At 31.3% G+C, this 13048-nt stretch overlaps 1 protein-coding gene across 2 annotated transcripts in view; it reads right to left on the bottom strand.

The window, feature by feature from the left end:
* The window catches only part of LOC306664883 (SMC5-SMC6 complex localization factor protein 1), an 83826-nt gene that overhangs the window by 36390 nt on the left and 34388 nt on the right, over nucleotides 1-13048 (bottom strand). For both annotated transcript variants that reach the window (XM_079146015.1, XM_079146014.1), the window contains 7 exons: nucleotides 7410-7553; nucleotides 6110-6256; nucleotides 5139-5282; nucleotides 3811-3933; nucleotides 2734-2787; nucleotides 1648-1806; nucleotides 665-828 (listed from right to left, as the gene is read on the bottom strand). In XM_079146015.1, coding sequence (XP_079002141.1) covers nucleotides 665-828; nucleotides 1648-1806; nucleotides 2734-2787; nucleotides 3811-3933; nucleotides 5139-5282; nucleotides 6110-6256; nucleotides 7410-7553 — 935 coding nt within the window. The remainder of the gene's footprint in view (nucleotides 1-664; nucleotides 829-1647; nucleotides 1807-2733; nucleotides 2788-3810; nucleotides 3934-5138; nucleotides 5283-6109; nucleotides 6257-7409; nucleotides 7554-13048) is intronic.

Raw genomic sequence — 13048 nt, forward strand, 5'->3', positions numbered from 1 at the left:
TTTATACATAAGTGATGAATCTTGAGAAAGAGAAATTAGGAAAACTATCCCATTCACAATAGCCTCAAAAAAATAAAATACTTGGGAATCAATCTCACAAAACAGGTGAAAGACCTCTACAATGAGAACTATACAACACTAAAGAAAGAAATTAAAGAACACCTTAGAAGATGGAAAGATCTTCCATGTTCTTGGATAGGAAGAATTAATATTGTCAAAATGGCCATACTACCTAAAGTGCTATACAGATTCAATGCAATTCCAATTAAAATCCCAATGACGTACCTTACAGAAATAGAGCAAGCAATTATGAAATTCATCTGGAAGAATAAGAAACCCAGGATAGCTAAAGCAATCCTTAGCAGGAAGAGTGAAACAGGGGGTATTGCAATACCAGATCTTCAACTCTACTACAAAGCAATAGTAAGAAAAACGGCATGGTATTGGTACCAAAATAGAAAGGTAGATCAATGGTACAGAATAGAGGACACGGACACAAACCCAAATATGACCTAAGACTTAAACCTTTGTAAGTTTTGCCATAAATACTACACACAAATATACTACACATACACTTTTTCTAAAAATAGAAATCTAATTCTATACATAGTGTAACAACAACTAATATACTAAATTTAACATCCTCACAAGTGAAAGTCCTTACCTGATAAGCACTTCTACTAAAGACCAGGCTCCTTTCATACAGGTTGGACACTGAAACAACTCTAAGTAATATCTTGACATGGCTGGGGACTTCCAAGGAGGATGCAAATGAAGAAGAGCTGACAATATATGAAAGTATCGACCAGAAAACGTATCTATGTTATCCTATTATTTAAAAATAAACAAACAAATAAAATACTATAGCTAAAGCACATTTTGAACAGAATTCATTCTAATACTAGAGATAACAACTCTGGCCTAACTTTTTGCCAAATGTATGTGTTTAGACAAAGATCAGATAGAAGTATCATATCTATCTAATTAAACAGTGTAACTGAGAGGCACACTCTAAACAGGTGCACACAAATTAGGTAATGTTAGCTATTAGAGCTAACTTACAATAAAAACTTTCACTTTTCTTTTCATAGTTACAATAAGATTAAGTTCCCAAAGTCATCTAAAAGAAACTAAAGGTAAGATATTTTCATGCAACATTCTTACTTATCACTAACATTAGTCAGATAGCTTATGCCTATGTATAAAATCAGCACCTTTATTAACATAATTAGAAAACTATCTTTCCACAGCTATTTCTTATGTTCATTTTCTCTGAATATTGTAAATAGAAATGATTAGTAACAATGTACTAAAGGAGTAGTTTACTAAATAGTATTCTAGATGATTATAATTGGAACTTTGTGTTGGATAACCTTACTGCCATGGGAAAAATCAGGTACCTTTTTCATCCAAGAGAAAATTATCTTGTAAATTCTGAGAAAATAAGCCAAAATACTTAGAATAGTATCTGAACATAGTTAAAAAAAAATAGAAAAAGTGATAACAAACAAGTATTTCATTTCCTAGTAAATTGAGGGTGGGGGTGGGAAATACAATTGAGAAGAGAAAATAAACATAAAAATGAGAAAATATTCACATTTTAACATCCTTTGAAAAAAGAATATAAACCCATAAGATTGTTCTTACTTGTAGAACATTCTCTAGAAGAGCATGAAGAAGGCATACAGGAGGGATATAATGTGCTTGCAATGAGGAAAGTTCTTCAATTGCTTCTTTAAAAAACTGTCCTTCTATGAGACTTTCAATTAAATTCAATACACCTCTAGGAAATTCAGCATTTTTAACCTAAGAAAAAAAGACTGCATGACTCAAAGAACAGAAGGTGAAATTTTGGGATTAAATCTTGAATTAGTAAGAAGTTTTAATTTCCTCATCTGTAAAATGAAGATAATTCCTGTCCTCACTACTTGACCAGGGTGTGTTGTGGTTCAAAAAAGATGATGAGGAAGGTTGTGTTTTACAACAAGAAGGCAATTAAAAAATGTAAATTACTGTTATATTTATTATTTTCTGTTGCCTTAAATAGTGATAAAATACTACCTACCTCTAAAAGAAAATCTTTAAAGAAAGAGGCAAAGTTTAGTTGATAAAGAAGACTTCCTCTTAGGTGCAAATGTTCTTCTTTTAAACTTGAAAACAGACTATATCTAATAAGATATTCTGAATATATTAAGATATCATCAAGGACAATCAGTTTTGGCAAAAAGTAACAATTGTTAGAGAACCATAAATAACTCTAAAGATGCGCACTAATGTAAGACTTAGTTTTATAAAATATATTCATTTCCCCATGGTCAAAACATTTTTTAACAATATAAGTAACTACTTTGGATTAGGTGAGTCAAAAATACTCTGGAAGACTTTACAGAACAAAACAACCAATTTTAAAGAACTAATAATATTAAAATTAATATACTTTAGAAAGATATCAAAAACTTAATCTGAAAGCAGTAATTATGAAGGTTATCAAATGCAAGAAATAAGAATCAATATTTCACCTGTCAAAGCACAAGGTAAGCTTTAATTCCCATGATCACTTTTTACAATAGTATGGAATTTTTTTCTTTTTAATTCAGATTAGACCACATTTCAAATATCATAGGAAACTTTCTTGTATAGATAACATATTCCTTTAAATCAAAATGACTAAAAAATAACAAAAGACAAGGTTTCTTTTTGGGCCCCATCACCACCCAACTCCAAGCCTCTTACCTCTACATTGTACACTGGTTGTTTTTCTATTCTAATGCAGTTGTATCTGACAGCCTATAAAACAGAAACCATATAATTTAAATTTGACATTTTAGGTTGAAAAATACACTTCAGCTTGCATAGCATGAAACTTTAGCCAGACATAAAACAGATCCAGGAACACATTAATAGCTATAATTAATCTGATAGTCATGTCTGGTCAAATTAGCAACTTTCATTATTTTGGTTCATAAACACTTATAAGTAGTGAGTATGAATATTTTCAATTTTTTCCTTCTAAATTAAAATGACTTAAAAGCTAAGGTCATTTTCACTCTGAAGAGCTAAAAAGGTCCACTGTCCTTAATATACTAATAATGAAAATATAAATGGGGACAACAGTTTATATAAGAGCCCTTTTGTATACAATCACATATAAATTGCCCTGCTGTTTCAAAATTTCTGTAATTGCATATTTTAAAAAAGATTGTCCTGAAAAAATCCCTGCAGCCAAGTTATAACAGAGAATACTGATTCTAGAATGTTCTAGAAGCAAGGATATAAAACAAGCAACCCAATGAAAAAATGGGGAAAGAATATGAATAGGCAATTGACAGTAGAAGGAATGTATGAATGGGAAGTAAAATAATCAAGTATGCTCAAACTTGTTATTAACATAAGAAATTTAAAATAAAAACAATAAATCTTTGGCTTCAACAATGACAAGAAAAAATTGGATAATATATCAAAACATAATTTTTCTTAATTTCATCAAAGATCAAAAGTCATAGTGCAAACAACTGGACTGAAATACAAAATATTAAGTTACCAAGCATCCAACAAAAAGTTACAGTACTCTATAAACACAATTTATCTGTAATATTATTAGTGAGGTATTAGTGAACTCAGAAAAGAATGACATTAATGATATTAAACATTGTATAATGCTATGTTTAATTATGTTTAACATTAAAATATGTTTAATGACATTAAACATACTAACTATTCATGTTATATGTGCATATGTATATAATTATGTTTTGGTTATACTAGAAAAAAATACGAATGTAACAAAATTTTTAGAGTGCTAAGTTTTACCTGAGCTCTATATATGTGCTTCCTTAAGGCATTTTTTATTTCAATGATATCCACATCTGTCCTGGTATCCTTGGTTTTTGCTTCTTTGGTATAATTAGCAAAAACAGAATTCTTCATTTCCTTCTGTACACACATAAAAGAACTTTAGACAAATGTGTTAAAGATAGTACCAACACAAAGCTATCATAATGGACAATATAAAAACTCATTTATTCAATGTTATCTGTAGCAAAGACTCTCACAATCATTTATCAAGATAATACACTGAGAGCACTTTTTTTTGTGTGTGGTGCTGGGGATCCAACCCAGGGCCCTGTGCTTATGAGACAAGCACTTTACCAACTGAGCTATCTCCTCAGCCCACAGAAAAGCTTTAAGAAGCAAACATTTCAGTTTGAGAAAGTTTTATTTGACATACACAAATGTAATTTCTTAAAATAGTTTTCATTTCAACCTGTTCTAAGTCTTTTCCTGAAACCTCTTTGTTTTCTTGGTTGCCATGTTCATGTAAAATTATTTATCTTTCAGAAGGACTTTCTGAATGTATGTTTATAGGTTGAGTATTCCTATCTGAAATGCTTAGGGCAATAAGAGTTTCAGATTTTGGAATACTTGCATAAATAAATATGCGAAGAACAGAAGTCAAATCCAAATATGAATAGCCGAAAGGTAATTTTACACCATATTTGTAATGCATGTGGCCTGTTTTAATTGCAACCTATCATATGAGGTCAGGTATGAAATTTTCCACGTCATATTAAAAAGTATCAAATTTTGGAACATTTCAGATTTTAGATTTTTGGATTAGGAATGTTCAACAGGCATAAACATGTTGTGGCTTAGAATTTAAAATAAAGTTATACTATAGAAGTAATTTATCTTAGAATTCCACTGAAAAACAAGCTGTCGTATTATAAATGATCTGTGTTATATTAAGGAAGAGGAATAAAAAAACAAAATCTACATGAGAATGTATTACCCGAACTACATACATATGTAGAGTTAAAGGTTGTTCATTTGTATTTAAATTTTAAGAAATTCAGACTTTCTTCAGAACCTCTGGTTTTTCTGATTTTTGTTTTTTTTGGTTGTATACATGCACAACAAAATTAATTTGAATACCTTGATAATTGACTCAAATTTGTGTACTCATGCAAAACTGCTTACATTAACTACAATATTATACCAGATCAACTCAAAAGTTTTTCATAAGACATACAGGTTACATTGAACACAGCAAGCAATTATAAAAACAAGATTATTTGTCTAGATTATACTAGGAAGACACAGAGAAAATTAAAACTACAGTTTAGTTTACAGAGATTTACCTGATTTCTGTAATATATATGCTTTCTTAAGGTACTTTTAATTTTGTCATGTTCAATGTTCTTCTTGCAATCACTTTCTTTTTTGCGTTTTTTCTTCAAAGTATAATTCTTTTGAATGTCTTCATCTTTTTGCTTAGTTTCCTTCTATATGTATTTAAACCACAATTAAACAAGTATCAATATAAATTATATATCTTAAAAAATCTAAATAAATTCAAGAAGGGTGACTTACAACACAATACCACATTAAAAACAGAGCTCTACATAAAAGGAAAACCTTATTCTCTATTGGAATAGGTGTACATTAGCAAACATTTAGGGAAATAGGCTTTAGAATAATTAAATATGCAAAATACTTATGACCCAGTTATTCCATTCCTAGGAGTATAACCTAAGCTAGAGAAATTCCTGAATTTGTTGTGTACCAAGAATCCCACAAGATAATGTTTACACTGTTCAAAGAATTATTCACAATTTTAAAAATCCACCAATCAAACACACAAATCAACTAAAAGAAAACTGAAATGCTTTATCAAGGATATAAGTGTGACACAGTCAAACATTGAAACATATACACAAGCAAAAATTGCCTATACATAGCATGAACTACAAAATGTCCATTAACAGGCAAAACTAAACAAATATTTGTTTGGTATTCACCAAACTGGTAAAACCATAAGGAAAAGCAAGACTATAACACAAATTCTAAAATAAAGGATACTTTTGGGCAAAAGGGAGAAGGGGAGATAAGGTTAAGAAATGACACAGCAGTGGCTTAAAAATTTAGTAAGCCTATTTCTTTATATAGTTAGTGCATATATATATACATAGTTAAAGAATATACATTTAGGAACTGTACACAAATATTTTATAAATACTCATATAACAAAAGAAATTTCATGAATGCCACTGTATTTGATGAATTTAGAAAGAAGATGTAAATAAATTATTTTTAATTGTTAGAGTCTTACCTGATTTCCATATGTATGCCTTCCTAAGGTGTTTCTCATTTTAACAAATTTCAAATCTTTACTGGATTCTCTGAATTTTTCTTTTTTGTGATGGTCACTTAGAATACAACTAACATTAATACCTTCATCATGATTTTGCATTTCTTTCTGTATATTTATAAAATTACTTTAATTAGACTGTGGATTAAAGATAGCCTCAACACAACAATGCAAGTCCCAACAGAAAAACTGAAGAGGGTAAGTTTTACAAAATACTGATACGAGATGAAATACAAAAAGTAAAAAACCCTGCAAATCATATTACATTTCAGATAAAGCAGAACATACATATTGTAGTTCCCTAAATTTTACAGTACATTTACATATACACTTAATTTGGTATACCTGTATGCTTAATTCAGAGTAAAGAGTATTACGAACCATTTATTTACTCATTATGCCATGAAATTTATTGTACAAATGAGAAATTTTTACCTGTTTTATATACATTTTTCTAGATGTATTTTAATAATTTCTATCTTTTACAAAATCTTATTCTTTTTCCACATTTAGTCAAAACTATATTTTAATAACTTCATGATTTTATATTCATTTATGTATTTAAAAATACTTTATGCTATAATTTATTATGCATATTTCAATAGACACATCAACCCTCAAGGCCTCTTGTATAAGTATGCACAGGTGATCATAAAAGTAGTCTTAAAAGTCATATCAATATCAAATATACTTTGGAAAAACCTGAAAAATATGCAAAAGTATTTTAAATTTTTAGCTAATTCTGCCATGTAGAATTTATTTAAGGACTATTCAATTTACAAAGTTCCAAATTGTTCCTAGAATTCTTTTTTTTTAAAATATTTGACACATTATTTTGAATTGTTTTTAGTTACACATAAAAGTATTTTATTACAGACAACTAAAAATTACTAAGTTAATGATAATTTAGTAAATTAACCAACAGACTATTTTATAAAACACAGTATGAAACAAGATAATTGAATATATCTGCTAGAGTAGAATGTCATTTTTATTTGTTGCTGACATCTGAAAACTTGGACATGACAACCACAGTCCTTGAAGTTCTAAGTCCTTCCTATTTTTCCTCATGCTAATCAAAATCCATGTTTTTAAAAATTTTTGTTATATATGCCGTTAAATATTCAAATTTAGATAAATCCAAGGTTGAGATATATCAGCTTTCAGATTTCAAAATTCATGTTATTTCTGCCATGTACTGTTTATCCAACAATTCTATAGGAAAATCCAGATATGTAATTTTTAGCCTATAAAATCTTACCTGGGTTCTACACATGGTCCCTCTTAAGGCACCTTTCATTTCAAGAAATTCCACATCTTTCCTGAAATCTTTGTTTTTTTCTTGACTGCTATGTTTACTCCAAATAGAATTGGTTTGGGAATCTTCATCATTCTGAATTTCTTTCTGTATGTATGTAAAAATGGTTTAGGCAATTAACTAAATGTAGTTTCAACATTATATACTTCTTGAAGAATTTAACTTAAAGAAGAATTTAATCTATAATTCTGTACTACTTTGTTAGTCAAGTAAGGGTATAAAACATATCCTCCTAAAAAAGGTTAAACACATATAAATCTTTCAAGGAAAAAATTATTACCACAAAGGTTGTGAATAATAAAGTGCTTTCACTTTGCCTCAAGAAAAAATGCTTTCTAAGTCTAGTAACAATCTTTTTTATGACTAATCAAGAAAAAATATTTTATCTAGTCCCTGTCCAACTTAAAGTTATGATCCATATTGCCCCAAGGGGTTGGCGGTGGTAATGGGGAATGAGCCCAGGGGTGCTTTAACACTGAGTTACATTCCTAGCCCTTTTTATTTTGAGACAAGGTCTCACAAAGTTGCTTAGGGCCTTGCTAAATTGCTGAGGTTGGCCTCAAATGTGTAGTCCTCCTGCCTCCGCATTCTGAGTCACACAAAGATTACACATGTGCATACTGTCTCCCTTCAATCAAGATTTTTTATTTATACATGACAGTAGAGTCCATTTTGATAAAATTATACATGCACTTAATATCATGATTAGGTCCCCAGTCTTGTGGATGTACATGATGGTGGGATTCATATATGTACATAGGAAAGTTATGTCATATTCTTTACACTGTGTTTCCTATTCCTTCCTATCACCGGCTCCCACCCCTTCATTTCCTTTTGTCTAATACACTGAACTATTCTGAACTATTCTTTCCCTCCCTGTCACCCTTTAGTGTTGGGGGACTGGCTTATTTCACTTACTGTGACAGTCTCCAGATCCATTTGTTTACCAGCAAATGTCACAGTCATTTTTCTTTATGGCTAATATTTCATTGGGTATACATACCATAGTTTCTTTATCCATTTATCTGTGGATGAGCATCTAGGTTGGTTCCATAGCTTGGCTACGGTGAATTGTGCAGCTATAAACATTTGATGTAGCTGCGTCACTGTAGTAGGATTTAAAAGCCTTTGGATGTACACCAGGGACTGGGATAACTGGGTCAAATGGTAGTTCCATTCCTAGTTTTTTTTGAGGAATTTCTAAACTGCTTTCCCAAGTGGTTGCAGTAATTTGCAGTCCCACCAACAATGTATGAGTGTACCCTTTTCCCCATATCCTCACCAAATTTATTACTTGTTTATTTATTTATTTATTTTTGTATTGGGGAATGAACTCGGCACTTAACTACTTCAGCCACATCCCCAGTTCATTTGGTATTTTAATTGGAGACAGGGTCTCATTGAGTTTGTTAAGGCCTCACTAAACTGGTGAGTCTGGCTTTGAACTTGCTCCTCCTGCCTCAGTCTCCCAATCCACTGGGATTATGGGCATGTGCCACTCTGCCTGGCTAACCTGTATTCTTGATAACTGCCATTGTCATTGGAGTGAGATGAAATCTCAGTGTAGTTTTAATTTGCATTTATCTGACAGATGTTAACAGTTTTTCATAGATTTGTTGACTGTATTTCTTTTTTTGATAAGTTACTCTGCCTATTTATTAACTGAGTTATTTGTGTGTGTGTTTGATGTTAAGTTTTCTGAGTTCTTTGTATATCCTGGAAATTAATGTCCTATTTGAGGTACAGGTGTCTTTTCACACTCTTTTCCTCTGCTATGAAGAAGCTTTTTAGTTTGATGCCACCCCATTTATTGATTTTTAATCTTGCTCTTTACACTTTAGGAGTTTTATTAAGGAGGTTGGTTCCTAAGCTGGCAAGTTGAAGTGTTGGGCCTACATTTTCTTCTAGTTTGTACAGGGTTCCTGATCTAATTACTAGGTCTTTGATCCACTTTGAGATGAGTTTTGTGCAGGATGAGAAACAGAGGTTAAATTTCACTGTACTGCATATAGTTCCAGTTTTCCCAGCACCATTTGTTGAAAAGGCCATCTTTTCTCCAATGCATGGTTTTGGCGCCTTTGTCTAGTACGCAGTAACTATATTTATATGGGTTTGGCTCTGTGTCTTCATGTTTGTTTGGGTGCCAACACCATGCTGTTTTTGTTACCATAGCTCTGTTAAAAATTATCAGATTATGGATAGATTGTTTTTTGGATTATTTTTCTTCTTAGTTGTTTACTGATAAGATGTTATGGTTTGGATATGAGATGTTCCCCAAAAACTCATGTGTGAAACAATGAAAGGTTCAAAGGAGAAATGATTGGGTTGTAAAAGTCTTAACCCAATCAGTGATTTAATCCCCTGAAGGGATTAAGTAAATATTAACTGAAGTGGTAGGGTGTGGCTGGAAGAGACTGGAATTGAAGCATGGCTTTGGGCTATATATTTTGTATCTGGAGAGTGAAGACTCTCTGCATCCTGATGATGCGGACTGTTTCCCTCTGCCACACTCATTCTGCCATGATGTTCTGTCTCACCTTGAGCCCCAAGGAATGGAGTCCATCTTCTATGGACTAAGACCTCTGAAACTGTGAGCCCTCATTAAACCTTTCCTCCTCTTTAATTGTGCTGGTCGGATCATCTAGTCACAGCAACAAAAAAGCTAAGACATAAGACTTCCCACTTGCAAGTTTACCACTCATGTAAGGGAGGGAAAATAAAAGTAAGCAATTGCTGAATTCACAACTCTGATTTTACAAGATTAAAAACAGTAATTTTTGTTTTTTAATCTCTCTCAAATTTCTCTTGCCAATAAATCCAAACTGAATTCATCAACTGACTACCAATTTTTTAACAAATACTCACATATGTCCCTATACATATAATTTTAGAAGTGTTAAGATAAAGAATTAGAGTAAAGGTGAGTTCACGACAGCTCCCAAAATGTACTTCTGAAAGGTGTTTAGAGATTCACATTTACCCAAATAGCTTGGAGAATCAATGCCCTCCAAGGGCATGATTACAATAAAATCTAAATGTGTTAAGGCCTCTAATATGACATTTGGTTCCCTCTCACTTATATCAGGCTTCCTATGTGGATATGATGGGCTTAGCATATTGTTATTCTGTAATCAAGAAATAATTCTTAAGAGTAGTTGAATTTCCTCTTCAGCAACTCAGAAAGTGAAATTGAAAACTAAGAAAAATGTAGAGTTTAGTTCCTTCCTATCAAAGAAAGAATTACTCTGAATGCACAGTAATTTCCATTAAGGATTAATCTGCAGGGTAAAAAAAGTAAGTTTCTGGCTTTTCATTTAACATGGTATACAACTGAAGGACAATTCCCCAACCCAGACCAGGAAATGTCTAAAATACAGGATTAATTAACCCCACATAGATTCCAGCTCCAGAGGGTGCAAAGGAAACTACCATTATCATTAGTAATGAGGCATGAAACATACTGTTTACTTATGTACCCTTTTCAGATGTTATTTATGACCTATAAATGAGAATGGATGATTCTAGTATCGCATGTGCTATTGGGTTATTTTAAAATCATAACCTCACAAAGTATGGCATTCAGAAATTTCTAAAAAAACAAAACAATGTTTTATACAGAAAAAAAAAATCATATATTTTTCTCTAAGTCACCAATACTCTAATTGGTTACTCTTAACAAAAAGTAACCAATTTTTTTATAAAAAGTAACCAACAATTACAATTATTTTAATTGTAAATATTCATTTTTTATTTATTTATAAATATTTCTTATTTCTTTATGCCAACTATGTACTAGGCATTATGGCATTTGTCTCCACATGATATAGGAAAGAAGGACTGTATCTAGTATATTTTACATAGTACAGTGCTAAGTACAAGCAAGTCAGCTTATTTAGCAACTTATTCTACTATCTAATAGTATAGGACAGTTGGGGTAATGAGATTCTATTTCAAGGGTTTACTTGGACTACGTATAGATATACTCTAGTCTCCAGGTGTTATTCCAATATGTAGCCAAGGCATTTGTCACAAAATTTGAATGAATTCATGAGACTGGGTTATGGGAATCATAAGAATACAGAAAGCCAGAGAAATCGAGTAAAGAACAAGAATCCTTTGAGGTTTACTTAGTTCTTAACTTGTACTTATACCATGATTCTTAAATAGTATTTTATAATCCTATGGTTATTTACTACCTTATGGAAGGGAGATCTAACAAAAGAAATCAAAATGTATTCAAAAGAAGTAAAAGTGTATTGAGTGGGTAGCCTTACATTTTTGCTCTCATACATGACAGCTCTGGGATTTGGGGCAAGTTATTTAACCTCATTGTACCTGAATATGGTCAACTATTAATGGAAGCATAAGACATACCAGAAAAGAACGTGAGGTTTAAATAAGACTAAGGGTATAAAATGCTTAGCATATTGCTTGACACAGTAATTACTCAATAAACATTAGCTCAGAGTAATAGTTGCATTAACAACAAGTGAAGCAACATTAAATATTAGTTTTCATAAAAAGGAAAAAACTAAGATACAGGATAAATAACTTCTCCAGAGTCACAAGAAGTAAATTACAAATCTGGTTCACAAATTGGTTATCTAGATCAAAAAGTTGTTTTTGCTTTTGTTTTTCTGTTGGGTCTGGTTTGTTTCTATAATATTTTCCAAGGTTTATTTTATTTTCTCTTAAATAAAGAGTCAAAAGAATTTTTAAGTATTCCTTAGTATCTTCTCCTTTTTGTGAAGCCTTCCATGGATCAAACCACCGAGATACATTAATCATTTGTTCCTCGGTATTGCTCTGCTTTGCATAGTTTTACCAATGTGAAATTCACACTGAACTGCAATGAATAATCTCTGCATTCCTTCTCCATCACTAAATAGTAGACCATTTCAAAGTCTGAAATGTCATATTTATTTTCATATTCCTAGTACATTGCATAGTACCTGGTACAGCAATAGTTTTCAATAAATATCTGTAAACCTGAGCTAAATATATCCCTGATTGTGTTACTCAGAAGCTTTCTAAAAGGTGTAAGTAGGTTAAACAGAATTATTTTTTAGTGAGTGTTTGTTATTTTTAACTCAATTTACATAGCAACTCTTCTTAGATGACATTTCAGAATACATTTAATGAGGAACATTTTAAATATTCTATGTGAAAGAGGTAGAATAAAAGCAAGACACTGAAACGAAGTTAACTTTCTAATTTCTCTTAAGAATTGAGTACAATATCTTTTCTTTAGTTTACTAGTTATGAACCCTCGGCTGTCTGGTTCAGAACTTAAGGAACAATGTATTCTAAAACTAAATATAAACTCAGAAACTATCTGCTCTTTTGGTTGATATTCTATTACTGTTCTCTACTACTTTAGCATCTAAATTTGAATGTTTCAGATTACTGCAAAGCAGGACTGTGGATAATACATATATATTATATTCTAACTATTTCTTTGCATAGAAAAGAGAAAATTCAGATACATTTACTAATGATTTTGAATCTGTTGACAGTTATTACATTTAAACTATTCAAAGAGGTGTATCAGATAGGAAGCTTTCAGATACAAATAAGAGAAA

This window comes from Sciurus vulgaris, assembly GCF_902686455.1.
Source record: "Sciurus vulgaris genome assembly, chromosome: 6".
In the NCBI taxonomy this organism is placed as follows: domain Eukaryota; kingdom Metazoa; phylum Chordata; class Mammalia; order Rodentia; family Sciuridae; genus Sciurus; species Sciurus vulgaris.